General features: G+C 39.9%; 3 protein-coding genes across 6 annotated transcripts in view; 2 read left to right on the forward strand and 1 right to left on the reverse strand.

The window, feature by feature from the left end:
• Nucleotides 1-15,573, forward strand: part of DIDO1 (death inducer-obliterator 1) — a 51,365-nt gene extending 35,792 nt beyond the window's left edge. Inside the window, exons 10-17 of the mRNA XM_065646010.1 lie at nt 283-399; nt 609-716; nt 1,142-1,277; nt 1,407-1,953; nt 2,509-2,662; nt 3,655-3,744; nt 4,375-4,570; nt 10,483-15,573. Of these exons, the coding sequence (XP_065502082.1) occupies nt 283-399; nt 609-716; nt 1,142-1,277; nt 1,407-1,953; nt 2,509-2,662; nt 3,655-3,744; nt 4,375-4,570; nt 10,483-13,856 (4,722 nt within the window). The 3' untranslated portion in view covers nt 13,857-15,573. The remainder of the gene's footprint in view (nt 1-282; nt 400-608; nt 717-1,141; nt 1,278-1,406; nt 1,954-2,508; nt 2,663-3,654; nt 3,745-4,374; nt 4,571-10,482) is intronic.
• Nucleotides 15,574-17,377: 1,804 nt separating this feature from the next.
• TCFL5 (transcription factor like 5) lies at nt 17,378-24,258 on the forward strand. Of its 4 annotated transcripts, XM_065645653.1 has the most exons (8): nt 17,378-17,458; nt 17,674-17,845; nt 19,144-19,325; nt 19,916-20,075; nt 20,634-20,880; nt 21,302-21,443; nt 23,696-23,723; nt 23,832-24,258. In XM_065645653.1, the coding sequence occupies exons 2-7, from the start codon at nt 17,731-17,733 to the stop codon at nt 23,702-23,704; spliced, it is 855 nt and encodes a 284-aa protein (XP_065501725.1). In that variant the 5' UTR covers nt 17,378-17,458; nt 17,674-17,730; the 3' UTR covers nt 23,705-23,723; nt 23,832-24,258. The 4 variants fall into 4 exon arrangements, with proteins under 4 accessions (XP_065501725.1, XP_065501724.1, XP_065501722.1 ...); XM_065645652.1 differs by lacking the exon at nt 23,696-23,723 and having other exon boundaries at nt 23,984-24,258; XM_065645650.1 differs by lacking the exons at nt 23,696-23,723; nt 23,832-24,258 and adding an exon at nt 22,036-22,836.
• A 435-nt stretch (nt 24,259-24,693) lies between these two features.
• The window catches only part of COL9A3 (collagen type IX alpha 3 chain), a 35,787-nt gene continuing 32,526 nt past the window's right edge, over nt 24,694-27,954 (reverse strand). Inside the window, exons 24-28 of the mRNA XM_065645418.1 lie at nt 27,507-27,653; nt 26,806-26,860; nt 26,075-26,257; nt 25,777-25,854; nt 24,694-24,701 (exon numbers count right to left, since the gene is read on the reverse strand). Of these exons, the coding sequence (XP_065501490.1) occupies nt 24,694-24,701; nt 25,777-25,854; nt 26,075-26,257; nt 26,806-26,860; nt 27,507-27,653 (471 nt within the window). The remainder of the gene's footprint in view (nt 24,702-25,776; nt 25,855-26,074; nt 26,258-26,805; nt 26,861-27,506; nt 27,654-27,954) is intronic.

Raw genomic sequence — 27,954 nt, forward strand, 5'->3', positions numbered from 1 at the left:
AAAATTCTGCAATAGATATGAAATAGGAGAGTGGCTGATCAACTTCTGACATTCCTATTCAATTGTATTGATAGTTATTGATGATAACGAGGAAAATTTGTACTTCGTGTTTATTTCATCCTTATGGTTGCTGCAGCTTTCCAAATTTGCTTATAAGTAGCCAGTATTTTTAATAAGGAATTAAGAAACTAGAACAGGTTTTGCCTGTTCAGTGCTACAAGTCTTGTTAGTTCCCCACACAGGTTCTCTTCACTATAGCAACAAAGTGTGGTTTGTTTTCAGGGACTTTTTCATCGTGTCCTTCGGGAGGAAATCTCGCTGTCAAAACTAGTGAGAATGAAACCAGAAGAACTTTTATCTAAAGAACTATCTGTATGGAAAGAGAAACCAGCTAAGGCAGTAAGTAACTTTATTTTCCCGAATTAAGAGCAAGTTTTCCAGCCCTTGCCACCCGTATTATGTTAATGCACCATTTTCTTCCTAATGAAATACTAATAATGTTCAGGTTCGGTATAGTTTTTCTCTGCCACTAGCCAAATGATAACAAATCATGGAATAAAATTATAAAATACATATGTGGACTTTTTACCAAAATGTTTTTGTTTCAGATGATAGAGTCAAGAAGCAAATCTCATGAAATCAAGAAAACAGCTGTAAAACGGGAACATGTGCCAGCTGTGAATATGGAAGATTCTCCGCCAGTGTCTGATTCTGATGTAAGTATTGGCTGTTGCTTCAGCGTGAACCCATCGAGAGAGATAGATCAGCAATGCAGATTGTTCAATGAACTGTAAGGATATTATTAGCGAGTAGGTGTGCTATGAGCATTTTTCCTTTTAGTTTGAAGGAATGCAACAACCAAATGATAGGTGTACTTTGCATGCATATCTAAAATGGTGTGTATTTTTCAGCCCTTGCTGCTATTTACAGAGAAATCTTTTATTTCTGAACATTCGCTATCCAGAACATCATGGAATGAAATGAGGACAAATAATTTTTGAGAACTCTGACTTGATATGCTTTTACTAAGGCCTTTAATCTTTTTTTAAAGAACTGAAGTTAATTAACAGTTTCCGAAGTATTTTTTTATGGTTGAAATTAATGATCAACTGGAATATTTTTTGTATTTATTCACTTTTAGGAGCAGCAAGAGTCATCTCGAAGTGCACCGAATTTAAACAGTGCTCCTTCTCTGGATGTTTTTAGCAGTATGTTGAAGGATACAACAAGTCAACATCGAGCTCATCTTTTTGACCTGAACTGCAAAATCTGTACAGGTATCTACAGTGCTGACTTTGTGCAAAGTAGAAGAATTGTTATGTTAAGAGTATTGTTTCCTTATTTGTTCTTTTCCAAACTATTTCATTGTTAAATAGTAATCAAAAGCTTTTAAAATAAATATATAGGTCAGATTTCAGCCTCGGAAGATGAGGTACCACCTAAGAAGATAAAGTCAGCGGTTCCTGCTAAAAAGGCGGAGTCGAAATCAAAACCCGAAGTTCAGCCGAAGTATGAAAGTTCTGCACCATCCCCACCAGCAGAACCTGCCAAAGAGGCCGTTCCTGAAAACGCGATGGAAACTGAAGTTGCACCGGCAGCAGAAACAATTTCTCAGACAACCGTAGAAAGAACTTACGTTCCTACAACCCAGGGCCACAACAACACAGATTCTTCTGTCCCTGAAGAGCCTCCTGCTTTTCCTGCTTCTTGTGCCGGTGGAGTTGTCACAACCGTGACGGTTTCAGGCAGAGACCCCAGGACAGCCATGAGTGGCTCCTCGGGGGTTGTGATGCCAGCCCTGCGTTCTGGTCCTGCAGCCGACAAAGTTTCAACAGGGGAAACAAAACAGGAGACTCCCAAACCAGCAATGACCATCCCCAAATCAATATTAACAAAACCATCATCCTCACCAGATCCAAGATACTTAGCGGTTCATCAGTCACCCAATATCAAGTGCGTACATTTGATAGTAAGCCAAGCTGATGAATCTTTAATGTTTTATCTTAATATGTCCCATTCCCCTCCCCACAATCAAAAGGCATGTTCAACTTTAAAGTTCAGATAACCTGATTCAGATTTTTAATTTACTATCTCCTCATTTACCTGTTCTAGTTGGTAAAATTTCTGGAGCATTATTTATTCAGAGCAAATTCTATTACTTGAGAATCTCAGGTGCATACTGTTGACTCAATTAATGGGAAATGTATAATTCAGATTAGTTTGTTAAAGAATCAGGATCACAACAGTTACAGTGCTAACCTAATTTCCTCAAAGTCCTCTCTTTTGGCATCTTTTTGCCTGTCTGCAGCTACAAGTTTGTTTTCCATTACTCCTTGCTTTTTTCGCTAATACCAAATTAATGGAAAACATCAACAAAACATTTAGTAAAAATTCTGTTATTTGTTTAAAATAAAGGACTTGATCAATAGGAGGAGGGAAGAAAAGAAAAAAGAAGGGACCATTCTGGTTTGTATTTTGTAACCTCTCTGTTTTGGATTTGTTTTGCAGTGTTGCAGAGCCACGCTCACCTCAAGACAGTGACACTTCCCTGTTCCTCTCTCGTCTCAACACAATTTGGAAAGGATTTATTAACATGCAAAGTGTGGCCAAATTTGTCACTAAAGCATATCCTGTGTCCGGGTGCTTTGATTATCTTAGTGAGGTCAGCACTGACGTGTTTCTGTGTTTAGAATCAATCTGTACTGTAGTTCCTGTTGCTCGAAAGGCTGGGGTCGCTGTATGTTCTAATATTGAAACTGTCACAGTGGGGAAATGGCATCCCTTGAGTAATAGGAAAAGTAGCTCAAGAAAAGAAAAAAAAAAAAAGCTTTCTAAAAATTCCTCACAAATTTGTGAAGAATTTTCATGTCTTTAGACATATTTATATGTGTCAGGATCTAATATGGAGTAGTACCTTTATTTTAGCTTCACTTTTTGAAAAGAAGTTTGAGAGACAGTATTTTAAAGCAAATGTCTTGCTCTGTTCTCACACTAGATGGGTCACTGATGTGATCTACTGCAAAAGTTTGTTTTGGCTATGTATTAGAAATATCATCCTTTTTACTAATTTGCAAATCAATCAGTTGGATGATATTATTCTGGGAGGGTGTACGTTTAAATAACAAGATAGTATACAGGTTTATGCTAAAATTAATAAGCCTTTTTTTTTCTCTCTGAATAAGTGCATTTTATGTGACTGTTAGAAGTTTCAAACACAAGTGTATGTTTTAGGACTTTCATTAGTAGGGTTGGTGCTTTTTGGTAGTTCGCTAAAATGGGTTTCACTGTCCTTGTGACAGGGAGTTCACTGGAATTCATGTGACTCGAGAAACTGAAAGGGTGGAGAAAATCTATATTTCAAATAGCAGCTTCCCTATAAAAACAAACCCAATAATGAGCACACAGAATTATTAGACATTTTGCTGCTGTCCTTGTTGGGGAGTGCTTTTTCTCTTCCATGTATCCTTGTGGTAACACGTCATAGTAAAACACCTTGAAATTTAGAAATAGCCCGGCTGAAATTAGAAATGTATGAAAATTTACTAAAATACTGCATTATTCACTAGGCTGCTGGGATGGGGCAACCTGCGCTGCTTTTAAATATTAAGTCTCTTTTGATTTTTCTCACACTACTGTGTAATACTTCTTGTTTAGGATTTACCAGATACTATTCATATTGGTGGGAGGATCTCACCGAAGACAGTCTGGGATTATGTTGGCAAACTCAAATCTTCGCTTTCTAAGGTATTCACTTAAAATCCTTTGCAAAACTCAGAAGAAAAATGCAGCAATTTAAATGCCAACTTTTTATAATATAAATTAGTAAACAGCCTGATATAGATCACACCTGGAAAACTACCGACACTACTTATTCCTTTGTAATTTTGATTTATTGAAGAAACATGTTTATTGAGCTGTAGATCGCTTGAAATCTTCATACTGTTTATTCATTTGTGATGATTGAACATAAATAATCTATTTATTCAGTATTGAAGATTGAAATTTTTAAAGAAAAGGAACTTATTAAATGTATGTAATAGATTTTACTATATACTATTTTCACTTCAGAAGTGAAAAAAGGACACAGTATACAGATATAATCATAAAACTAAGACTTTTCAATTTCTTTCGTAATTAATTTGAGCCTCAAGATGTTTAGTTTGTAAGATACACAAGTAATTTGTGTTTCTGAAAATGACAAACCTAATTCTGTTTTAACATTACAAATTGAACTCAAAGCCAGAGTATTGCCTAGAAAACATAGTTGGAGTGATAAATGTCGAATTTATTTTTACCCCTGGAATTTGCCCTTTACTATTTTATTTGCTGCTATGTTACAGGTTGCGTTTTTTCCACTTTGCTTTTGTATTACAGGAATTGTGTTTGATTCGTTTCCATCCTGCAACAGAAGAAGAAGAAGTTGCCTATATCTCTCTCTACTCCTATTTTAGCAGTCGTGGTCGGTTTGGTGTTGTAGCTAATAACAACAGACATATCAAGGATCTCTACCTGATCCCCTTGAGTTCTAAGGACCCAATTCCTTCCAAACTCTTGCCCTTCGAGGGCCCAGGTAAGCACAAACCAGGGGAGGTTAAATGCTAGGGAAAAATCACAAACCAAAAGTCAATCTGAGACGAGTTGTTGTGGAATGTTTAATGTAAGCATTATTAAATTTTTCTGTATAAAACCAATTTTAAAGTAAGTAAATAGGGAAAAATTGGAAATCTAACTTGCTTCAAGGTAAAATTATCTGACATTTACGTAGCCTTTACAATGAGATGCTTAAATACTATTAGGAGGAGAAGTTTACCTGTAAAGTCAAGTATGTGGAACAGCCACTATATTAAAAAAACAATGAAAACCCCCCACCCCATCTTCAGCAACCCATAAATCCACAAAACCTGGGCCCTTACAATCCATTCACCATCACTTAAATCAAGCAGGAGACTTGGTCCACAGAGGAGTCAAGAAATCTATGAAGACAAAGGTAACATTTCCAGTGGCTTCACTGTGTTGTCATTGTCTCATGGTAACTCTCATGGTGCACAAGGTGTTAGAAATGTTTTGTTCTAGGTGGTACAAACTCTACCCAAATCACTGACTTCTGAAAATCGCTTTGTTGTGGGGGAATGGGATCCACATTCCTTAGGGCTAGTAGGTGGGATAGGCAGGTTATATTATAATCTTCTATTTTTAGATAAAATTCCCAGAACTAATGCTTGAGTTTGCTCCATGTTTGTGCCTTGAACATGGTGACAGAAGAACTGAAAATTAATTCAGCCATAAAACACCCCCCTGTTACAAAATTTGAAGTCATCTTCATCTGAGGATGGGAGGAGCTGCATATGCTTGGTTTCCAAATAAGCATCTGGGGTTTTATATAAAATAACAGATTGAGAAGATGAAGAACTACAGGTTACAGTTGTCATAACAGTGGTTTGCAAAATATTAAACGGTAAGTATGAAACAGCAAACGTGAAAGGAGCTGACCTTTTTGAGAAGCTGACTGTCATCTACGCCCCAAATACAAGTTCAGGACTAAACTCAATAAAACATTCTCAGAGCTGATATTCAGGAGTAAGAGCGTACAGACCAGGTTTTCACATTTTAGTAGCATATGACTGGAACAGCAACAAGCGATACATCATTAGTAAAATGCTCTCCCTTCCTGCATGACATTGCAAAGGGCGCTTGCTCTGCATCCTCAGATAAGATTTTTCTCATACACTTCAAGTCTGTCTTATCTGTCCTTGGACAATGCACAATCACGTCATTGTTTTTAGGCTATGTCTAAAATGGCAGGATTATTGCAATCTACATTAATCACATAGTCTATAATAATTTTTGAATCTGGGCACCTCATAGTCTTTAACTTACTGAATTGTTGAAAGGTAGGCAAAACGTGTCATTCCCATTTCATAGCCAAGAAATGAAAACACTAAATGCAAAACACTTCTGGCACAGGGATGTAAGCAAAGAGCCTTAACTCATGGACTAGTTCTTCCAGCTAGAACAAAATAAATACTCTTCTTCCTGGGTAGTAAAACACAAGAATGGGATTGGCCGTGGAATCAGCTGTAGATGTCTGCAGGTGTTTGCTGGAGTAGCGAATAACCTGCTTTTGGGAGGCACCCACCTAATCGTTGCTTACTTGCAATCCTGTAGAAATACCAGCTTTCCTTTTTATACTTCCTTTTGCTTTCCATTATAGATTTCCTGTCAGATGAAACTTAGATCTTTGATTGAAGGGTTGACAAATGTAGACAAACTCTACCAAGTATTGGTAGAGGTAATTGTAATGTCAGCCTGCTTTTGTTGAGTTGAAATTGTAGAAGTTTTTCAAAACTGGAGGGAATTGCTCAGAAGAAATACAGGTGTTTGGAGGTGTTCATGGAGGCAAATTTTATGAGTCCGTTTTTCAACTGAAATACATATTTATAGGCAAAGTGGATTAAAGGATAGCAAGAGATACAAGGTTCCAAAGGCAGAGAGGCCACATGATGTAGCAGATCCATAAAAGACCCACTTAGAGTTCTGCCATCAGCTCATGTGTCTTGGAAACTCCTGGAGCAGTCTTTACCTCATAGTTGTGCCAAGTTGTGTCATATTTTCAAACCAGATCCCGTATGGGGGGGCAAAAAATTCAGGTAAGCTGTTCTTCTGTTCTTGTGTATGTATTAAAACCACAGCATGAAAGAGATGTAATCCATACTTTTTAATGACATCTGATGGAATTTACCGCCTTTTCTTTCTTTCATAATCAATAAAAATATTTTACAGAAAGTGGTCATTGTCTCCTTAAATTTAATCGTGTACCTTCCAATAGAGCTGAGTGAGGACTCAAAGCATTGTGCTCTAGATGGCTTGAGATGATTTGATAAATATGACTGGATGGGGGGGAGGGAAAGGACACTAAACACCTGCCACTCCAGAAATCCTGGTTAGAGGATATTCCAGCTGTATCAACCAGTTCATCAGGCACGTATGGGTTACGAATTTCTCCTCTTTTCTGATGGACTGGATTTGAAACACTACTGAGGACTTCTGAACTGTGCTAGTACCTAGAAGATCTACAAAAAACTTTGACGTGGGTGATTTTAAAATAGAGGAAAATGGAAGGTTATCCATATTTATATTTAATTCATCTCAAACATTTCTTACCAGATTTGATGTACCAGTAGGCTGTTCTGCAATGGTTTACTGTATGTGAATTTACTTGTCTGTCACATACACACTTGGGTTATTTAGCACTTTTGTGTGTAGGTCTTAAATCACTTTGTAAAAAATAGTATAATCAGCCTTAATTACCAATAGAGTGGTTTATTATGGGATTTAGCAGCAATGGTAGGAATGTAACATAGATCTTACATAGTTAAAATCATTTTAATAAACCAGAAAAGGATTCCACGAATTAAATATCTCTTTTGGTAGTTTACAGTAAGAAGTGTGGGGTTTTTTAAAGGCATGAAATCTCATGCTGTTTAGAATGCTATTAAAAATGGCAACATATAGAACACAATTTTAATTGTATTGTTAGGTCTCTTTGAGCACCTGATGGATGGTGTCCCTGCCTTTGGCAGGGGGGTGGAACTAAACAATCTTTACGGTCCCTTCCAGCCCAAACCGTTCCATGATCCTGTGATCTCGGCAGGCACCATTACGAAAAGCAGCAGGACTAGGAGAACGTTATTTTCTGTGCCAGCCACTTCGGTCAGCAATGGTACCTTAAGGTGCCGCAGCGTTACAATGCAGGAAGTGATCTATATCCTAGATAAATTAGATTAGTCAGTTGCTTACAGGATTAATTAGGACACGTAGATAAATGGTGTTAATATTTAAAGAAAATATTTGTATTGGTCTCCGCAACTTAAAAATGTCCACCATGGGTATGCTTAGTCCGTTCCCGTGGTTTGTCAGTGCTGTACAGAAATCAGGTGAAGATCTTCACCAGTACAGGGAACTTCTCTCCAGCTGATGAGGAGAGGGTAAGATGTGGCCATTATACGCAGAAATATGGTAAAACTGATTTAATGAAAAAAAATGCATTTAAGGGTAACAAAAATATTCATCCAGTAGTCGTATTTAGTATATCCTGTTCTAATGGCTTTCGTTACAGGATGTAACTCAACAAAACCAGCACGTAGACTTCAGATACATAGTAGTATAATAACTATTTTATAAATAATTAGCACCGAAAGCTGCTAACTGTGCCAACACAGCTTTCAGCACTTTTTAAATGCTTGTGAAAGACAGTCCGTGAGCGATCGTTGCAGACTGCAGCCCACAGTTTCATGATTACCTAAAATTAGGCACTCAACCTATTTATAAATATTGAGTAGGGACCTTTGACGTGCTGCTCTGGCTGTGTGTTCCATTCAAAAGAAGCATTTGATCACTTTGAACTGAGTGCATGGAAAAGCCAGGTTAGACATAACTTCTGATATTTGTGTAAAATTACAGTATTAAAATGTGAAGTTTTAATGGGTTTATTATATGATGACTAAACTCTGAACAAATTATAACTAATGTTCTTAGCTTGCTACTGGAATGTATCATCTTGAAAGTGTGTTAAAATGTTACTGGTTTGATTAGTGACTTGATCTCTGTTTCTTACAGGGATTCAAAACTGATTTTTCAGTAGTCATTTTTTATCAGATATCCTGTCTGACAGATTTTTGAAACCTGTTCATTTCAATTATTCAGTATTTGAACCACAGCGGAACAGCAAATGCCTGTTAGGAGTTTTTGGATGAACACCAATTTGTGAGATACTCTGCACTGGTCAACACCGACCACGTGTGGAGCTGTTATTCATATGCTGATAAAGAAAATATATAAGATAAATTCACATACAGTGAACCATTTCTAACTACTGAGTCTATTCTGACTGTAAATTTTGAATGTGTTTTTTCCCGCTTGTCTTGAATTGTGCCTTGATCTTATATAGTAATATAATTTTGTTTAAGGTAGTAAATTATTGTGAACAGAACTGCTAGAATTGCTTTTAGGCTGTGGGTGCAATTGAGTATTTGGATAAGTCAAGTATTTACGTGGTACTTTCTGAGTAATCTTTGATTAACTGAAAATAATTATTTGTTTTGTTCCTGTCCTGCCTTCTTTCATTGCACATCTCAGCAGTCCTTACTCCTCTGATAGGGCAGATTTTTGTACGTACTGAATTATTAGCAAATCTTAGGTCTGGTAATATAGCTGGTTAATTTTCCTCTTTTTTTTTTTTTTTCTAAATATGAAAAAAAAAATTGGCAACACTTAGTAACGCTGAAATTTTGTGTTTCTCTGTTACTGCTTCGTGGCTAGATGCAAATAATAACTAATGGCACATAGGAGGGAAAGACAGTGGCCCTCAAATGAGGGCCCTGTGGAAGTCATTAAATCCACAAGTTAAACAGTCCCTTGCTATATGGATTTTCTACACTTGCCACCAAGTGTACATTAAAGGATTTATTCCCTGCCCTTCGTTCTGGACACGTTTATCTTCCAGAAGTGCCAGTGGGAACTGTGTACGTAAAAGGAAGAAATACAGTAATGTAACACAGACCTACAGACCTTTGTATTTTTCCGTTTTGCCTGAAACTTTCCCATCATTTTTAGATAGACTTCTCCAAGAATTCAAGTCTGAAGGTTTCACAAAGGACTAATTTTTTTTTACTGATAGAAAAGTCTTACAGCATGGAAGGGAATCCTGCTCTGGGGGTTCAGCCCCCCCTGCTCTGCACACCCGGGTCAGCCCCAACCAGGGAAATCAAACATCCAGTGGCCCTTGGCTTGTTTGCTACGTTAGTTATGAGTTTCTCTGCTTCTATCCTCTAAAAATAATACCTAGCTGGAAAAAAAATAAACAGGGAGTGGGTTACAAGCTTGAATGCTGTTTCCAAAAACTCTTTGTTTGAGGTTATCGTTTTAGCAATTACTGATGTTTGTTTGACTTAGAGATAGACAAAATATTTATAGACTGGTGTAAACACCAATGTAGCCTTTTAGCACAGATTATGACAGAAATGTTTAGCTCAGGTTTTCTCACTTCTCAATATCTCTGTGTATACAACATATTTGCAAACTATTTAGAAGTATACGTATGATTTTTCAGGGGAAGAGGTAGGGCCAGTTGAACAAAACCAAAACCGATGTAACAGTACAAAAAATATGAAAACTTATTTGGTTTTGAACATTTTCAGAGACACTTTTTAATAATGATACTTGTTTCTTCGACCTTTTATTAAAAATATCAAGGAAGGAATGAAAACATTATTTAGTATCTACAAATATATATAAAAAGTAAAGAAACATAGATGTGTATGCTTATGGACTACTGAAAATTGCCAATAGGTCATCTAATGGAATTTAGAAGAACTGTTATATTTATGACTTTTGTAGCTGCCACTATATAAAATAATAAGTTTCTTCTGAAAGCATAATTAAAAATTTGGTTTTTACATATACAATCTTTCTGTTTCCTTTCAGGTCTTGAGTCATCTCGGCCCAATTTAATTCTTGGATTGGTTATCTGTCAGAAAGGGAAACGTCCTGCAACTGGCATTGAAACGGAAAAGATAGAGGAAAAGCGAAGCAGAATTCAAGCACATGAGGAAACCGAAATGTCACTCTTCTCTAAAGGGCCACTAGCTGCTTCGCAAGAGAAGAAAGCTCCAAAATACTCTATTTATTCAGGAGATTCAACTGTAAGTACGACACCACCTGGATCTCCTCCTCCACCTCCACCTCCGCTTCCCATTCCAGACACCTCAGCAGTTACACCTTCAGTATTAAAAATACTGTCCTCGATTAAAAGTGGAACCACAACTACAGTAGCACCCCCAGTTTCAACTGCTGCTTCTGCAAGCGTTACTGCTACACATTCTTCATCCTCCAAAACTGCCACACCTCTCGAGCACATCCTGCAGACGCTTTTTGGCAAAAAGAAAACTTTTGAGCCTCTTGCTAAAGATTCTGAAACTGTCCAGTCTTCAAATCAGGAAGGCCAAGCTGCTTCTGACGGAGGAATGTCAGCTGTTCCTTTGTTAGATCCTATCGTGCAACAGTTCGGACAGATGTCAAAAGACAAAGCTATAGAAGAGGAGGAGGACGACAGACCCTATGATCCTGAAGAAGAATATGGTCCGGAGAAAGCTTTTGAAATGCAGACTGGTGAAAGTGAGAAACGATATAATGTGGAAAAGCCATCTAACACAGCAGAACTAGAGGATGAGGCCTACGATCCAGAAGATGAAACTATCCTGGAAGAAGCAAAAGTGACTGTTGATGATTTACCTAACAAAATGTATACAGACACTAAAAGCAGTTCTTCAGAAACATCCGCTTCATATGTGCCTGATTTATCTGCATCCTCCTCCTTGGTAGAACAGCAAAAAATGCTGGAAGAATTAAACAAACAAATAGAAGAACAGAAAAGACAACTAGAGGAACAAGAAGAAGCCCTCAGACAACAAAGAGCAGCTGTTGGTGTTTCGATGGCTCATTTTTCAGTGTCTGATGCTTTGATGTCACCACCACCAAAATCTTCTCTAATAAAGGCTGAATTATTCCATCAGGACCAGCAGGCTATGCAAAAAGTAGATTTACCTTCATCTTTAAATCAGCAAGCTCAAGTTTTAAACCAGGGCTGTGACCCAAGGCAGAACAGAGACCCTCGGCAAGCCAGAAGGATGGCGACAGAGACTAATGACAACGCTGATTCTCGAATAAAGCCACAGGTGGTACAGAATGAGACAGTTACCATTGAAATGGCTCCAGCAAGTTTCCCAAATGCTTTGCAGACTTCCCTTGGTATGGAAGATAAAACCTTAGTTTCTGCTGCTCAGCCTGGTTTTAGTGGTGATAACTGGGTTTCAAGTGAAACGTCTTCTACGGTGTCCCAGAAAGAGGCATCTAATACCAAATTTGAAAACACTGCTCAAGTTAATGTGGAAAACATGAGTCAAACAGCTTCTGGAGAACCTTCTACATCCAAACCTTTACGTAAAGTGCTGCTTCCAACACCTCCAAGTACATCTTTCCAGCCTAATTTCTCCACATCAAATGGCAGTCAGTCTTTGCAAGATATGCATCAAATGTCATGGCCGAATGAGTCAAAGGAACTAATGGGAAGGGATTCTTTTTCAAATGCAATGTTTACTTCTCAGGAACAGGCAGCTGGTCACTTTGACCCAGGTCTTTCATCCATGCAATATGATGAACAGAGAAATCCTCAGTCTCATCAGTTTATAGAACAAACTGAACCTCCATCAGTTCAGAGTGAGGGTGGACCTTCCCCACAGCACTTTGAAGAAAACAGAGTTGGACCTTCCTTTCCTTTGTCTGGGCAGAAAGGTGGGCCTCCACCATCGCTGATGCTCAACGCACCCGGAGGACCTCCTGGACCTAATTTTAGAGGACCAGCACCACAGTTCTCTGAAGAGCATGGTTCTCCAAATAATGACGGGCAAAGAGGACCTCCCTCTGGAAGATTTGGAGGTCAAAAGGGTCCTATTCCTTCTTTATTTTCTACACAACATGGACCACCATCTCTTTTTGGTGATAATAGGGGCCCGGCCCCTTCTTATCATGGTGTTCCAAGAGGAATGTCACCATCTCAGTTTGAAGATCATAGGGAACCTCACATGGAACAAAGAGAATTCTCAGATTCCCAATATAATGAAATGATGGGGCCGCCAGGACAGTTCGAAGGACCAGATCCACCTCAGTTTATGGGAAACCGAGGACCTTCGCCTTTTCCTTTTGGAGGTCAAAGACGACCCTCACCAGCTCCATTTAAAGGACAGAGAGGAGGCCCTCAGTTTGGAGGGCCAAGAGGTCCAGCCCCAAGTCACTTTGGGGGACCAAGAGGGCCTCACCCCAATCAATTTGAAGGGCAGAGAGGTCCAGCTCCAAATCATATGCCTGGTCCAAGAGGACTTTTGCCACAGCCATTTGAAGAACGGAGAGGGAGTCCACCACCCAGATTTGCCAACCAGAGAGGTCCAGCCCCACTCCAGTTTGGAGGACCAAGAGGAGCCGCACCTGCAATGTTTCCAGAGGAAAATGAGCCTCCCCCTTCTAGATTTCATTTCCAAGGTCAGTCACCGCAAGGCATGAAGTCAACCCCAAGACCACTCCTGGACCTTCCAAGCCATCCACCATCCCACAGAAAAGAGATGTGGGAGGAAGCTGGACCGCCTGCGTCTCTTCCCAATATTTCCGGACAAGGATCTGAGTCGGAAGGACAGTGGTCAGCACCTGAGTTCCGAGAAGGCAAAAATCCTGAATTTAGAGGCCAGACATTTGAAGGGAGACAGAGAGAGAGATACGAGGGAGGAAATAAAGACAAGGCTTTAGATCAGCCAGAGCCTCAGCAAGCAGATAATCGACAAGGTCGACCCTTTGAGGAAAGACGAAGGGAGCGAGAACATGGCAGACCTTGGGAAAGAGACCGTGGCAGAAACTGGAATAGAGACAGGGACTGGGAGAGACACAGAGACAAGGAGTGGGACAAAAACAGAAACCAAAACAAAGACAGAGATAAGGATTCGGAGCGGGGTAAAGAATGGGAAAGAAACAGAGACCGAGAGAGAACAAGAACCAGGGACAGAGAATCCTACAGGAGACGTGACAGAGACCGATCAAGGAGCAGAGACCGAGACCGTGACAGAGACCGAGATCGCAGCAGGGAAAAAGACAGAGATCGAGAGAGAGATCGAGACCGGGACAGAGACAGAGGAAAAGATCGCAAAGATCGGAGCAAGAGTAGGGAAACTGGGAAAGAGACGAAGCCAGAAACACCGAAGGAAACTCCGAAGCCAACAGAAACGGAGGCTTCATCTTCCACTAATCAGTCATAGAAATAGGGCTGATCGTGTATTTCCCATAAATAATAGACTTTTTACAACACAGCAAGGACTGAGTCGGCATCTTCTGTATATACTGTATATTCTCACCTTTACAAAAATGCCGTTGTACAACTAGCCTTACAAAATGTATGGACAAATTAGCAATTTTTGAACAACTGTGAATGAAAATACTCAAGTAGACAAAAGGCAAGAATATACTGGACTTTCACTTGCTGCATTTTGTGCATAATGTTTTTCTTATAAAAATTCACAGCATTACCTGGACTGAAATTTTGGGTTTTTTTCTACTTGCATCTTTAAATTTCCATTTACAGTACCAAAATGGAAAAAAGTCTAAGAAGAGCATATTGCTTTTTAAGATTATAAAGTTATGTTTTCCAGTAACTTGAATTGTAATTTTATAAGAGAATTTAATCCAGACCTTAGGAGCCATACCTTTACATCTCATTGACGTGATTTTTTTGGTGTCAACACTGTTCCCCAGCACACGCTTTGCAAAAAGGCGTCCAAGTGTTGCTGTCTTCTTTATTTTACAGCAGAAGGGTCGTGTGTATTTAGGAAAAGGCTGCAGAAGAACAGTGTTAATAATTACTTGTGACTGACAGAGGATTTGAAAACGGAATGTTTATAAGCTTCAAGTGCACTATCTTCCTTTTTATATCCAGGTATTTTGCGTTTCGGAATTCATCTGTTAAATGTACAGCAAAGAAACAAAGTCGTAGTTAATTTTTTCATGAGGCCGAGAGGTTTTAAGTGTCACATTTTTACAAATCTGTAATTAAAGAACATACCAGAGTAGCACCTTGATAACCAGCAAAACTTTTAAATTAAACCATCAGATGTTTATTTGAAAAAGGCTAAGACTACAAATGAATTGGTTACCAAAGGAAAGAAGAATAAGTTGGTTAAATAGGCCGCTAAATCTGTTACTTTGAACTGATTTAGTGAAGCATATTTTTTTGGTTTGTTTTGGTTTTGCAGAATTTTACCATAGACTTAAGAAATATTCCCATTTGATTTTGCTTTTCATTCTGAAAGTGTTTTGCTCCTGAAGAAAAAGCAACCCTGTCACTATTTTTTTGTTAGACCCTACTTAGGCTGGTAGTGTATATAAAATCCCCACTGAAGATGTAACTGCATTAAGTTTGGTACTTCGTGGTGTGACTCAAGAGGGAAGTTTTTCACTGTGAAATACATTTCATCGCTACTTTTCGTGTGTTCTTCAAGCATGTAATTCTAAAGTATTAAATAATACCCCTCTTAATTTATTTGACCGTGTAGATTAACAGTTGGGTAAATATTTTGATATTTTTTATAAAATAGTTTTGGAAATGTAAAATTAGATTCCTGTAAGATTTGCATCTTGAAGACTACGTGACAAGTAGTGTATGCCGTTGTATCTCACTACAGACTTTACAGTTCATATTGGTGCATCTTGGAAATCCTTACACACCAAGGATTTGCTGGTTGAAATGGTCATCGGGGTTTGGAACCTGTAGACAAAATGTTAAAATGCAGAGAGCTGGTATTAAATGCAGACATCTACTATGGTGTAAGATTTTTTTTTTCCCTAATGAGATGTTTCTAATTTAAAGACATACATAAAAGTATGCAAAAAAAGTGTGTTTGTTTAGGTTTACTTGATAGAAATTTCTGTAAATTGTATTTTATATGGCAAAATATATCCTGTACATTAAAATATGGGACTTCACAGGTTTTTGTTACTGTAATTAGAATAAACATCTACAGAGAACTGTTGTCCATTTCTTAAATCTGTGTCTATTATTTTTCAAATATTATGACTTCTCAACATGCCACAGGAGTCACCACGAGAGACTGAGGGCACACGGGTTTCATTTCCTCATTATTTAACAGAGAAGTGCAAACATCACTACCGAGTGGTGCTTAATTGTAGACATTCCAAAATTCATATGAAAATCTGTGCCTGTGATTTTCCTCTCAGTTCTAAAACATTCCCTGATTATTTTTTTAAAATTTGAATTAGGAAGTTTGTCATTTGTAGAGTTTGACACCAAAAGACCTAAAGAAAAGAAAAACATTAATTAATTCAGGTCAGCTTCGAACTTAAGAAAAACTCTGTTCACACCATTTATCAATTCCTTGACCTTTTTTATTTATAAAATATATATGTGGCTTTTCATCTAGGAAACTCCTTTATCACAGATCACTTTGGGGAATCTGTTCACAATTTAGAACAGTAAATTCACTGTCCAACAGATGGAGTGATAAAAATTCAACAGCAGACACAGACACTAATGACAGATTTTTTTAAGCCACAGCTTTCTGTAGTTTACAAGGACCTGGACTTGGATTTGGCAGCAAGGCTCCTGTGTTCTGCACTGCGGCAGCCAGTAAAGCCGGCCTGAAAAGAACATAATTTAACTCCATTTACAGAGACTAAAATTGGTGTTGGGTTATTGTCATGCATTGCAAGAAAAAGGAAAATAATTCACTGGCTTTGTTCGAACTTTTGATTAACATGAAATAACTATTTTCAGCTTTTCTCTGTACAGAGTTAACTTTCCAAAGAGGAGTATACTAAATTTTTACATAAAAGCCTATGAAAGGTTTAAATATAAGCAGAAAGATTATTACATCTAGAATATAGTAATTTTATGCATTCCAAAGGAGACTCAGCAGGATTCAAGGAGGGAAAAGTGTCTTATCAAGTCCAGCATGCACAAAGCTGCTCATAAAACTTCTGCTTTCGTTTCTGGAGGAAAATCACCAGTGTCACTTTCAGTGCAATGTGTCCCGAGGCTGCGAGATGGCGACATGAGGGGCCCCCCGCTGGCCTCTCGGCACTTCCCCTGGACATTTCCTCACAGACCGCGCTCCACCGCCGCCCGGACCGGGCAAAACACAAAACCCAAGACCAGGCCGGGAAGGCGGAGGCCGAGTGGCCATCGCCGCCCTGCGCTTCCATGGCGGCCGCGGGGGGCGGGGCCTCCGCCTGAGGGGCGGGGCCGACAGAGCCTGAGGGGCGGGGCCGACACAGCCCGAAGGGCGGGGCCTCTGTCGGAGGGGCGTGGCTTCTGCCGGAGGGGCGGGGCCGGCACAGCCCGGAGGGCGGGGCCTCTGCCGGAGGGGCGGGGCCGGCACAGCCCGAAGAGCGGGGCCTCTGCCGGAGGGGCGGAGCCTCTGCCTGAGGGGCGGGACTTCTGCCGGAGGGGCGGGGCCGGCACAGCCCGAAGGGCGGGGCCTCTGCCGGATGGGCGGAGCCCCTGCCGGAGGGGCGGGGCGGGGGCAGCGCGGGCGGGCGGCGGTTGCGCGCGGCGGTTGGGGCGCGTTGGCCGCTGCGCGGAGCGTTGGGGCGGCCTGAGGGGGCGGGGGGTTCCCGTTCTCCGCCTTCCCTTCTCCACCTCCCCTTTCTCCGCCTTTGCACCTCCCCCGCCTTCTCTTCCTCCTCGTCCCCCGGCGGGCGTGGCGGAGGAGGGGGCGAGCTGCCCACCCCCGGGGCTCCGCGTTCCCCGGGCCCCACGGGCGCAGGCCAGGGGCGCAGGGGGCTCCCCTGAGGGAGGTTCAGGCCGCAGAGAGCCCGGAGCCGCCCAGCCGGGCCCGGGTGCTGGCAGGTGAAAGCCGTTTCTCGTGAGCAGCGGTGCTGGTGTTGGGGGTGGGGGGGTCACCTGGGCTCAGAGGGGACGCTGGAGGGGGGACGCGGTGACACCGGCTGGCACCGCGCTGCCAGGAGCCTGTTCCTTGCCGTATCGCCTCGTGGCCGTGCAGAAGTGCAAGTTTTTGTGTGCCCCCGCCCTTCTTTAATGGGTGTCGCTGCTAATTCTTGCAGGTTTTATGGTTTACTGTTGAAAAGAGCCGTTGGTAACTGCTTAGGTTTACTGTAGTCATGTCAGGATCGGCCCCAGAGGAGCCTCAGACCTCCATTCCTCAGAGCACAGCTTGTGTTCCCGACCCCGCTCCCGTTGCTGTCGGACCCGGAGGCTCAAGTGACGTTGCCTTTGGTGAGCACAATCTTAGCTTCACCACCACGGACGTCAGCCTGGTGGAGATGATGGAAATTGAGTATACGCAGCTGCAGCACATACTTTACTCACATACGGAGGCACAAGCTAGTGAAGGTGAAGTGGAAACTAGGCTTAATTCTTTCTCCTCCCTTGGTAATTCTGCAGACTCCTCTCTGCACCAGAGCTCGGTGAACGCCGGTCAGGAGGGGTGTTCATCAAACAGCTCGGGGAACCAGGCGGTTTACCCAGTTATCTGTCAGTCGGGATTACCCTCTGACAGCAGTTTGCTAAGTTCAAACCCACGTTTAGGCTACGCTGACTTTCAGGAGCTCAGAATGATGTTACTTAGCGAGTCGAACCTCCCTTTGAACCAAACAGATAAAACGCCCAACAGTGGCTCTGTAGAAGTCCCAGGACACAGTTTAGTAAAAGTTAAACATGGTGAAAATTTTGGTGGGACGAATAAAGGAAACATACTTGTTGAAAATTCGGCACTGGCGCCAGAGCCTAGATCTAAATCTGCAGTCAGAGTTCGGTTGGAAGACAGATTCAACAGCATCCAGACAGAAAACCCCAGATGTCAAGAACCCCAAGAATCTGGAGTAACTCTTAACAAGTGTGTTGCAATTAATTTTAGTTTTTGTTGTTAAACTATATATATCATATAGTTCTAAACTAAACCTGAGAACAGTACTTTTTCTACTACATGAGAATGATGGGTTGGGCTTTTTTAAACTGCGCCAGTCAAACGTGGATGCAGCTCCGCTGATTAGACCCTGTTTGTGTTGCATAAATGGTCACCATGTAGTTCCAAAATTAATTACAACTTTATTCTTGATAACAACATGTAATGTAAATAGAGGTGAGAGAAGAACATTGCCTAATTTTGACATGCGACTTGCTGAAAGCAAAGTAGATTTTTGATCATCATAAATATTAAGAGAAATTGTTTAGTGTTAAAATGTAGAGGCCCAACTATAGCAAAAAATTATGAGCAAAAATAGTGTTTTACAATCTGGCCCTGTAACTGAATTAGTGTGCTGATAAAACATTTCATTGAGACATAAAGTTGAATTGTTACTGCACAGAATAAAATACCTTTTCAGCTGTTTTTTTTTTGTCCCTGAAGTCAGCAATATGGCAATAACAGTGATTTCTGTTTATGGTAAATGAAAGTGGTTTCTGGCTGATAGTTACCAAAGTATGTGTAGCTCTAAATTTTTCTGCACTCGTTTTCAAGTAGTCAGTCTGGTCTATTTTGTTGTTGTTGTATTTTTTTTTTTTTTTAAGTTTAGTAACATTGATTCGACAGCCGTCAGAACTGATCAATGTTCCTCTTCATCAGCAAGAGAACAAGTGTCCTGTGTTAGGGAAAAATAAGACTGCACCTGCCACCCCTTCTTTACAGTTCACATACCCGTTATTTACTATGAACGCGTGTTCTACTGCTGGAAGTGCTAATCCTCCGCAAGCACAGGTACATCGTTTTCCATCACTAGTGGTACTCTGCTAATTTCAAATGCTAATAATGTTAACCTCTTAGGTGTAATATAATTCTAGAGGTTTGTTTTGAAGTGTGACTTCATTGGGATAGGGATGATCTGAATGATCTGTAACGCAAATTATTTATTCTTATGTCAAAACCATCAAAAATACTTACTCAAATTAATCACGTGGCATTTATAATAACATGCATCCAGGTGATGATCAGGAGGTCGTTAGATTTCGCACTAAAAATATTTTTTTCCTTCAGTTTATCAGTGTATCATCAGCTTCATTTCTGCGAGATGGGGAGACAGTACCGTTTTCTATGGTTCCTTTTCTTCTCATTCATTTTGATGAAAAAGGTTTTTTGATAGCATGGCAGTTGAAAATGTCAGGGGTATCACAAAAAAATTCATCAGTCTGTCAAAATCCTATGGTTGTGTGCAGAAGTAATCGAGATGTATTGTGATACAACACATTGAATCACAGGGCTAAAACTTGGGAAGTTAACATGAGGGTATCAAAATAGTCTCTTTTTTGTGTATATAGTCCTCTTAAGTATTTCCTTGTTGGTTTTCACAGACCTCTGGAACATCTTGCACTATTTTGGAAGCTGCCAAACATCAGGACCTGGGGATTCCCAAGACATTCTCTTTCTGCTATCAGGAAATTGAATCCACAAAACAGACAGTAGGTGCTATGAATAAAGCTTTGCCTGAGGAAGTCTGGATTAAAGTTGGAGGTAAACCATTCATCATCTTTTCACTTTGCTTTCTCTTGGCCTTCAAATCTACTTTTTTTTTCTGAATTTGTGTTGTTTTTACAATGAATATGATTTTAGTGAATCATACGACGTGGTTTTTATGTCTGAGATGTGCTATAGGCAACATGGGACTCCAAAAAATTCAACATCTATGATTGTAGCTGCACATTGAAAATTGTTTAGTGCTTCCAGCTTGACATGAGAAAGCCCGAGGTTGCAAAGTACCTTTGAAAATCCGGGCTTAGAATAAACAACTGGTTTCTTTCTACACATTCTGACCCCAAAGTGGATATAGCAGATCCAGTCAGAATAAACTGAAGAGCATTTAAGGGATGGCCTCACATGCTCATGAAAGGTTAGGTGGATTTTGAAAGAGCAAGCAGATGGAGATGTGCTACTATAAAAGTCGATGTAGGTTGGCAGTAAAGCTTCAAAAATTATTTCACATAAAGTGACCAAAAATAAATTTTCCATTATCAATATTTTCAGTGATTAGTGGGAGAGTTATAAATAGGTTCTTCTTTTTGTTTTTCCAAGAAGACACCTTATGCAAGCAAGCAATAAACAGAAGAAGTTGCAGCCGAGTAAACCCATCGGATACAAACGTAGATCGCAAACCTCTTAGTGAAATTCAGAATATGTGCGATGACAGCCAGGGCTCTGTGTCTGCCCAGGGGCCCTGGCAGGCGGCACAGCCCGGGGCGAGTGTGCAGGTGCAGAGTGTGACACAGGACGGGATCGCCCAGCGAAGGGAAAGACACAACCGCATGGAGAGGGACAGGAGGTAATTTCTGTGATAAGTGGCAAGATAAAGTTTTTGAAGCCTAAAATACTCATATGGTAATATTCCCGTCATCAGCCAGAGTAATATGTAAATTTGACATATCTTGTTTTACCCAGAAGAAAAAGCAGTGCAGGTGGTGAGGGTTTGGTGGTGGTAGAGGGAAAAACCACGTATGTTTCATTGTGGGTGTTGGTTTTTTTACTCTATAAACAAACAAAAAGATTTCAAAACATTTAACCAATTCTGTAAAGGTAAGGTAGCCTGGGTATAACATGACTAATATACAAATATAAAGCCTGTAGCAAACAAAAAGAAGTCTCCAAAGTCCATGGCTTGTAGCGCCTGTGAGGAGTCTGCCTTTTTTCCGTTGTTTTCATTCCCTCTCACCCATCAGTACAAAACCTTTTGTATTTGTCTGCAGGCGCAGAATCCGGATTTGTTGTGATGAGCTGAATCTCCTGGTCCCATTCTGTACTGTTGACACTGATAAAGCAACAACTTTACAATGGACAACTGCGTTTCTGAAGTACATTCAGGAAAGGCACGGCGACTCTCTGAAACAGGTTTTTAAATCTAATTTCATTTTTGTTCTTGAGAAAAATGTGAAATGTTTTAATGCTAAAAGTATCTAGAATACTTCTGCTTAATGCTGTTTGTGAAGGACCACTGTATCATTGAAACTTCCTTTTAAAAATGTTGTGGGGTTTGTTTTGTTGGTGGTGGGTTTTTTTTTTTTAAATAGCTGGTTCAGTTCAGTAGTATGAAACCATAAGCTGTCCTCAGGGTTTTCAAAACAGATTTTTGCTTTCATTTTTTAGCTTTGCCCAATTCCTGAGTATCATATTGGCTGGACACCAATGTGAATTGAAGTCCTCTTCAGCCATTCCCTCCTCCCGTCTTAATTTTCCCTGTTTCCTACATTTGACAGCATTGTCTTCTCGTTAGTTTTCGTGACCTAGTAGTTACGTGATGGGTCTGGCTCTGCTGAGTATCTTCAGAGAACAGATGGAGTATGTAGAGGAAAACCTGCTTGTCAAACACTGGAGTGGCTCCTCAGCATCTCCTATTCAAGGTCTATTAGGGTTTTTTTAAGACACTAGTGAAACAAGACCATACATCTCATTGTTGTTTATTTTTTTGTATTTTGATTTTTAGGAATTTGAGACTGTGTTCTGTGGTAAAACAGGCAGGAGACTAAAAACAGCAAGATCAGACCCATTTGTAACATGTCCAGTGCAGGAAAACACGCACAGCTATGGAGACCAAGTAGTCTGAACTGCCCGCCTTGAAGCATATGACAAGTGTGGCTTAATTAACAAAGGCCTAAATATTTTATTTTACATGCTGAATATGAATTGCAAAATAGAACTTGTAAAAATATATAAATAGAGCTTTAAAGAAAACATTCTTTATTCAAAATGGAAATGAAAGTTAACTACCGGCAATAGCAATCAGTGCTCTGTTAGAAGGGCTTTGGGGCCAGAAGCTACAAGAAAATGTCATGACAGCCAAGTATTTTTCCCTTTTAGTTATTACAAATATGTTCATTTTCTATTTGTGGTTCTGCTTCGGGTGGTTTTTTTTTGTTTGGTTTGGGTTTTTTTGTTGTGTGGGGTTTTGTTTTTTTAAAGATCTAATACAGTTAGGAATAGTTGTAGAACGTCAGTCGTGTTATTTTAACGACTAGAGGCAAATGTAATTTTCAAGTGTAAAAAGAAATTAAATTTAGCCTATTATAATGCCCTTTTTTCCATTAAAATGTAAATGTTATATCGGTTAAGTGCATAGTTTCTAAACTGTGCTGATCTTACGAAGTTCATTTGCCATATATATTTTAATGTACTTGGCCCTGATGAGCAATACAATGGTGTTAGCATTTATTTTAAATACAGTGCTGTTTTTAATGCCTGTCACACAACTGTCCAACAGTTTCTTGTGTTGTTACTTTAATCCAAGAGTGGCATATTGTAAACAGATTATTTAAATGCATAAACTATTTTCATATTTAAAGATTAATATGACTCTTCTTTGTTCATAAGCTTTAGCATATAGAGCAGAAATAGAATAGTATGTGAGCTGAGAGTGGTTTTATTTATTTATTTTTTTTATAGATGATGCTAGCAGGTTTTAAAGTACAAAAAGGTTTCTCGAAATAAATAGTGTCTTAAATCACGGGTATGGGCAATTTTGCAGCAATTTATTTCCAAACAATCCTAGTAAAACCAGTTCTGGGGAATGGAGTTCAGCTGAGTTAATTTGATGTGTTTAGTGACACTTAGAACATCACAAAGAAAAGGTTACAAAAAAAAAAATCTCCTTTTATTTTTACAACAGTTCATACAGGTGTTTTTGGCTGGACTTTAAAAGAGCATCCTGTCTTATTTGGGGTGTCATTCACAATTACTGTGCAAATAGCTTCAGTAGAGGTGGTGAAAATGCTGTTACTTCATTTCCTTTATTATCATATGGAAATATACAAAAATTCTCCCCTGTAAATTAAAATATATACATTACACCTTTTGCAGAATTTGATTGCAAGAGGATTGCTATTAATATTTACTAATCTTGGCAAATATTTGAGGTGCAATCTGAAAACTGATAATTGACAGCATATACATAAGCTATGGTCTTTACTTAGGCCAGAATGTTAAGATATTAGAATATGGGATATTTAAATGCCTCATTTCCACTGATGTAATTAGCAGTTGGATGCCTGAACACCTTAACAACATGTGTCTTGTGCAAATTTGTGAAATGTCATGATCTTAGAGTTACGGGTATGATGGTAAAAAAGAAACAACACTTTCTCTTGCAGGTCTCGTGAACAAAGGGAGAAAGGGAAGGTGAGGTTGTTTAGCAGTAAAAATTCTGGAAAATATTTGGGGGAGGAGAAAAATACTCATACAGCATCTTTTAATTAAAGTTTTCATCTGATGCTTTCTTTTTCATAGAACTGTGTCAAAGTCTCCACTTTATAGAATAGAAGGAACATCTGTCCATTTACCACTAGGAGGATTCTGTCTGTATTCTTACAATGCAACATTTATTTAAATATTCAGTCACTTCTCCACTTCCTGTACTGTTGGTTTATGATTTTTTGGAGGTCGATGCTCCCACAGCTCCCATACAAGCTGACGTGTCGCATATTCCGGGAGTTCCCTGAGCCCCAATAGCACCAGGAGTACCAGGATCCCCCGGCAGACCAGGTTCACCCTGAGCACCATCACGGCCGTTTTTAGTAATTCCAGGTACACCGGGTGGTCCTAAACAAGGAGAAAAATATTACATTAATTATTTCCTTTATTTAAAATATATCTATATATATGTGTTACTTTTAGAGTTCTTAAAATATTTTAAGTGTCTCGACATCAGACTTGTTATGGCCTTATTGAGTACAAGGTGTTGAATAAATTTAGCCTGAATCTGAAGTATGTTTGTTGGATTTTGTGAACTATCTTTGCATTTTTACTGCAATTACCTCCGTATAGTCAAAGGCGGAACTTTAGTGTTGCGCTTTTGTTACCACATGCGTCTGGTTGGACTTTTGCTGATTGCTGTAGAACTGAATTCCATCCCAGAACTGCCCCATTAGTGTAGGACTCCATGAACAACACCAAGTAATTGGTAACTAGAATTATTTTACGTCGTCCCTGAATATTTTGCTCAAGGGATGTCCTGGATGGTTGAGCTCACAGTTCTCTTATTTTGACAAGAGTTCTCACAACTGTCCCTCCTTTCTGGCCACCCGCCTGCTCTTGTGAGGGACGCCGTGGCCTTCAGCTGCTTCAACTCGTTGCACCTCCTTAGTTGTAATTAAAATGCTGAATAAGGAAAGGAGAGTAGAAAGAATGGCGATACAGAACATCTCCCTGATGGTGCAGATAAGGACTTGCCTTTATATTTGTCTCTAATTTCAAAAATTTGCTCACGATGAAATAAATATTTTGTTTACTGGCAAAAAGGCTCAAGCTATTTTTATTTTTTTTTTCTTTTTTCCTTCAGATGCCAAACATAATTCGCAAAATGCTAATTTCTGTAACAGCAAGCTACTGAAGCTTTCTTAAATACTGTAAAATATTCTTCTGTCTCCCTGAGGGACAGTGGTATCAGGTGGTGTATAAACCTGCATTCCTCTCTTAATTGTGATAGAGACACAGTGCCTGATTCTTTTTATTCATGTAAGTGATAAATTGCATCTACTGTTAATCTCCTTACATTGCGTGAGTAGGACAAATGCTCTCAATATCTAATTTGTGAGACATAGCCTCTTTTTATATGCTTCAGAAAAGCAAACATTTATCACAGAATGTTAGGGATTGGAAGGGACCTCAAAAGATCATCTAGTCCAATCGCCCTGAATTTATGGATTAATGCAATTATTTTATGGAAGAATCTGAGACAACTGGGTATAAATATTCTGGTTTTATGAAATTACATGGATGTAGAGCCTGATTTTGGTGCCTGTAACTTAATCTCTGTGCAGATATAATAGCAATTAGAAAAGCTGCTTTAATAGGTGAGCAAAATAAATAATATTATTTGAGTTTCTAACAGATACTCATTAATTTGCATAAATTAATCTTTGAATCTTTTGATAGAGGATTCATGACTTCAGGGACAGGGATTATAGCCAGGTACAGAGCAAGAACACCGTGATACTCTCGAGATCATTACACTAGGATATTATATTTGTTTCTGGTAAAAAGAAATATTGTCCCTGATTTCTCTGGTTTGATCCAGAACCATGAACTGAATTTTGGAGGACCCTACTATAAAGATTACAGGGACAAATTGTATCTAATATACTGATATAATATACTGCCAACAATACGCAGAGCTGTCCCTGTTCAGCCTTTACTTAAGTCATGGTTTATTACATTATTTGCACAGCCTTACCTTGAAGTCCTTGATCGCCGTCAGGCCCATTGATACCTTGACCAACGGGTCCTTTGTCTCCCTTTTCGCCAGTGTCACCTTTAACCACAAACAGACAATTTCAACAATGAGTCGTGTACTCAAAATCCTCAGGACACCGCTGGGGTCTTTTACTTAGGCCGCATCCCTAAAGATGCAAAACTGCCCTCTAGAACTCCACCGGCTGCCCCTGATCTTTTCTCCTCCACTGCTGAAATTAGGACAAGTTTGCAATTTATTTCAGTGGGCATAAAAGAGAAGGGGGTTGGTTTAGTCTTACCTCGGGGACCAGGATCACCGAGTTCTCCCGTTGGCCCTCGGTACCCGGGGGGACCGCGAGGACCGGGGTGCCCAACGCTCCCCGTAGCTCCGGGAGGACCCGGGGGACCCGCTGGACCAGGACGACCCGTCATTCCAGGAGACAAGGGCTTTCTCAGATTAGCAGCTAACTGTGCAATTTGATCTGAAAAGAACAATTAAAAACTGCCTGACATTTTCACTCTTTGCTTGGCTGTTCGTCGTCTGCCACCAAGTGTGAGCGACAAGCTGAAATCTGAGCGTGTGACAGAAAAGCAGAGCTGGGTGCTTGGGCAGGTCCTGCTCCCTGCCACTCCTGCACACTTGCCACTCCGGGCAGAAGAAAACATCGAATCTGGCTTTTTATTTTCTTAAAATGTCCACAGGGGAAGATTATGGTCAGAAATCTGCAGGTTTTTCAGCCATTGATATTTCCTGTTCCCTAAACCACTTTAAAACATGTCAAGTATTCTAAAAAATTATTCTTAAATAATGAAAACAAGTTTTTCGAAACAAGCTTTCAGAGTTTAACTTCATCCCAAGTGGCAAAAATAACCTCAAATGCAGAACGGTAACTTCAAAGAGAAAACACTACTCAATGTATTTTTTTCTTATTAAGACCAAAATAACACATCTTGGGGGCCACCTTATGCTGAGGATCTGCTCATCTTCAGTTAAATACGGTAATTAAACTCAGTTTTCTCTAATACTCACCGTTTATCATTTCCCCACAGAGTTCTCTTATATGTTGTTCACTGGCCTCTTTGCCCTGCAATTAACAGAATAATTTGTTGTTATAGAAACCATGTTATTGACAGAAGTTTCAGGACATGAAACACATTTCCAGTAGCTCCGTGAGAAGCACAGGATCCCGCATGAAGAGGAGTGGTGTTTTTTTCCCCTCTTCAAAAGACAATGGCTTTAATTCGGAACCTCTGTCATACTAATGGCAGAGATTTCATTTTCATTCATTTTCAGATATTTAATGTGGGGTTTATTTGGTTTCTCCTGAATGATGAAACATGAGCTCTGGATCAAGACAGAAAAGGTCTAACATTTGAAGCAGTGAACAGGAGTTGTATTTTTAAATTACCAACTTCTAACTCACTTTTGTAATGAGCACAGTGTCTTACAGCCTGTTCCAATGGACACAGATAATCATTTTTATATCAGTGTGAGAGAAAACTAATTCTCCAGAACATGCATTCTGGGGGACTTTAATTCTGAAGCTTGCAAACTTAATATGTTTGCACTGGTAAACTCTTGATGCAAGACCATTAGCCTACATGCACGGTCACCTGCTTTTGCCTGCTGAAGCGCAGGACCTTATTTTTTGAATCTGCAACCAAAATCCACGATCCATTTATTCATTTTAGAGACTCCTTGACCATGCCCCAGAAGCAGATCCCACTTACCGGGGGCCCAGGTTTTCCTGTGATGCCGGGAACACCTTGTTCTCCCTGGTGGCCCATGGGCCCTGGGTGTCCTGGGATCCCTGGTACTCCAGCTGTCCCGTTAGGTCCTTGGACACCTTTTGGACCAAGTTCTCCTCTTTTTCCTGGCTGTAATGAAAAAAGAAAAGAAAAAAAATCACTTAAAACAGAGGATATGGTCTATTCTCTTCTCATGGGGATTAGTTAAGCCTCTCTTCAGGTTTCCCTGACCGGGCTGACCACGTACGGGTCTTACGTTGTATGGGTGGTTTTACATATATAGGTCATGATAACAGGAGTTCTTGCTGCAGCAAAATTATCACACACATTTGAATATTTTGAATGCCACAAAAAAAAAAAAATCTCATAGTCATAGATTTTATAGTGTGACCATGAAGAAAACGTGCTTCTAGGAAACAACGCCAGAACA

The sequence above is a fragment of the Caloenas nicobarica genome, chromosome 15, assembly GCF_036013445.1.
Source record: "Caloenas nicobarica isolate bCalNic1 chromosome 15, bCalNic1.hap1, whole genome shotgun sequence".
In the NCBI taxonomy this organism is placed as follows: Eukaryota; Metazoa; Chordata; class Aves; order Columbiformes; family Columbidae; genus Caloenas; species Caloenas nicobarica.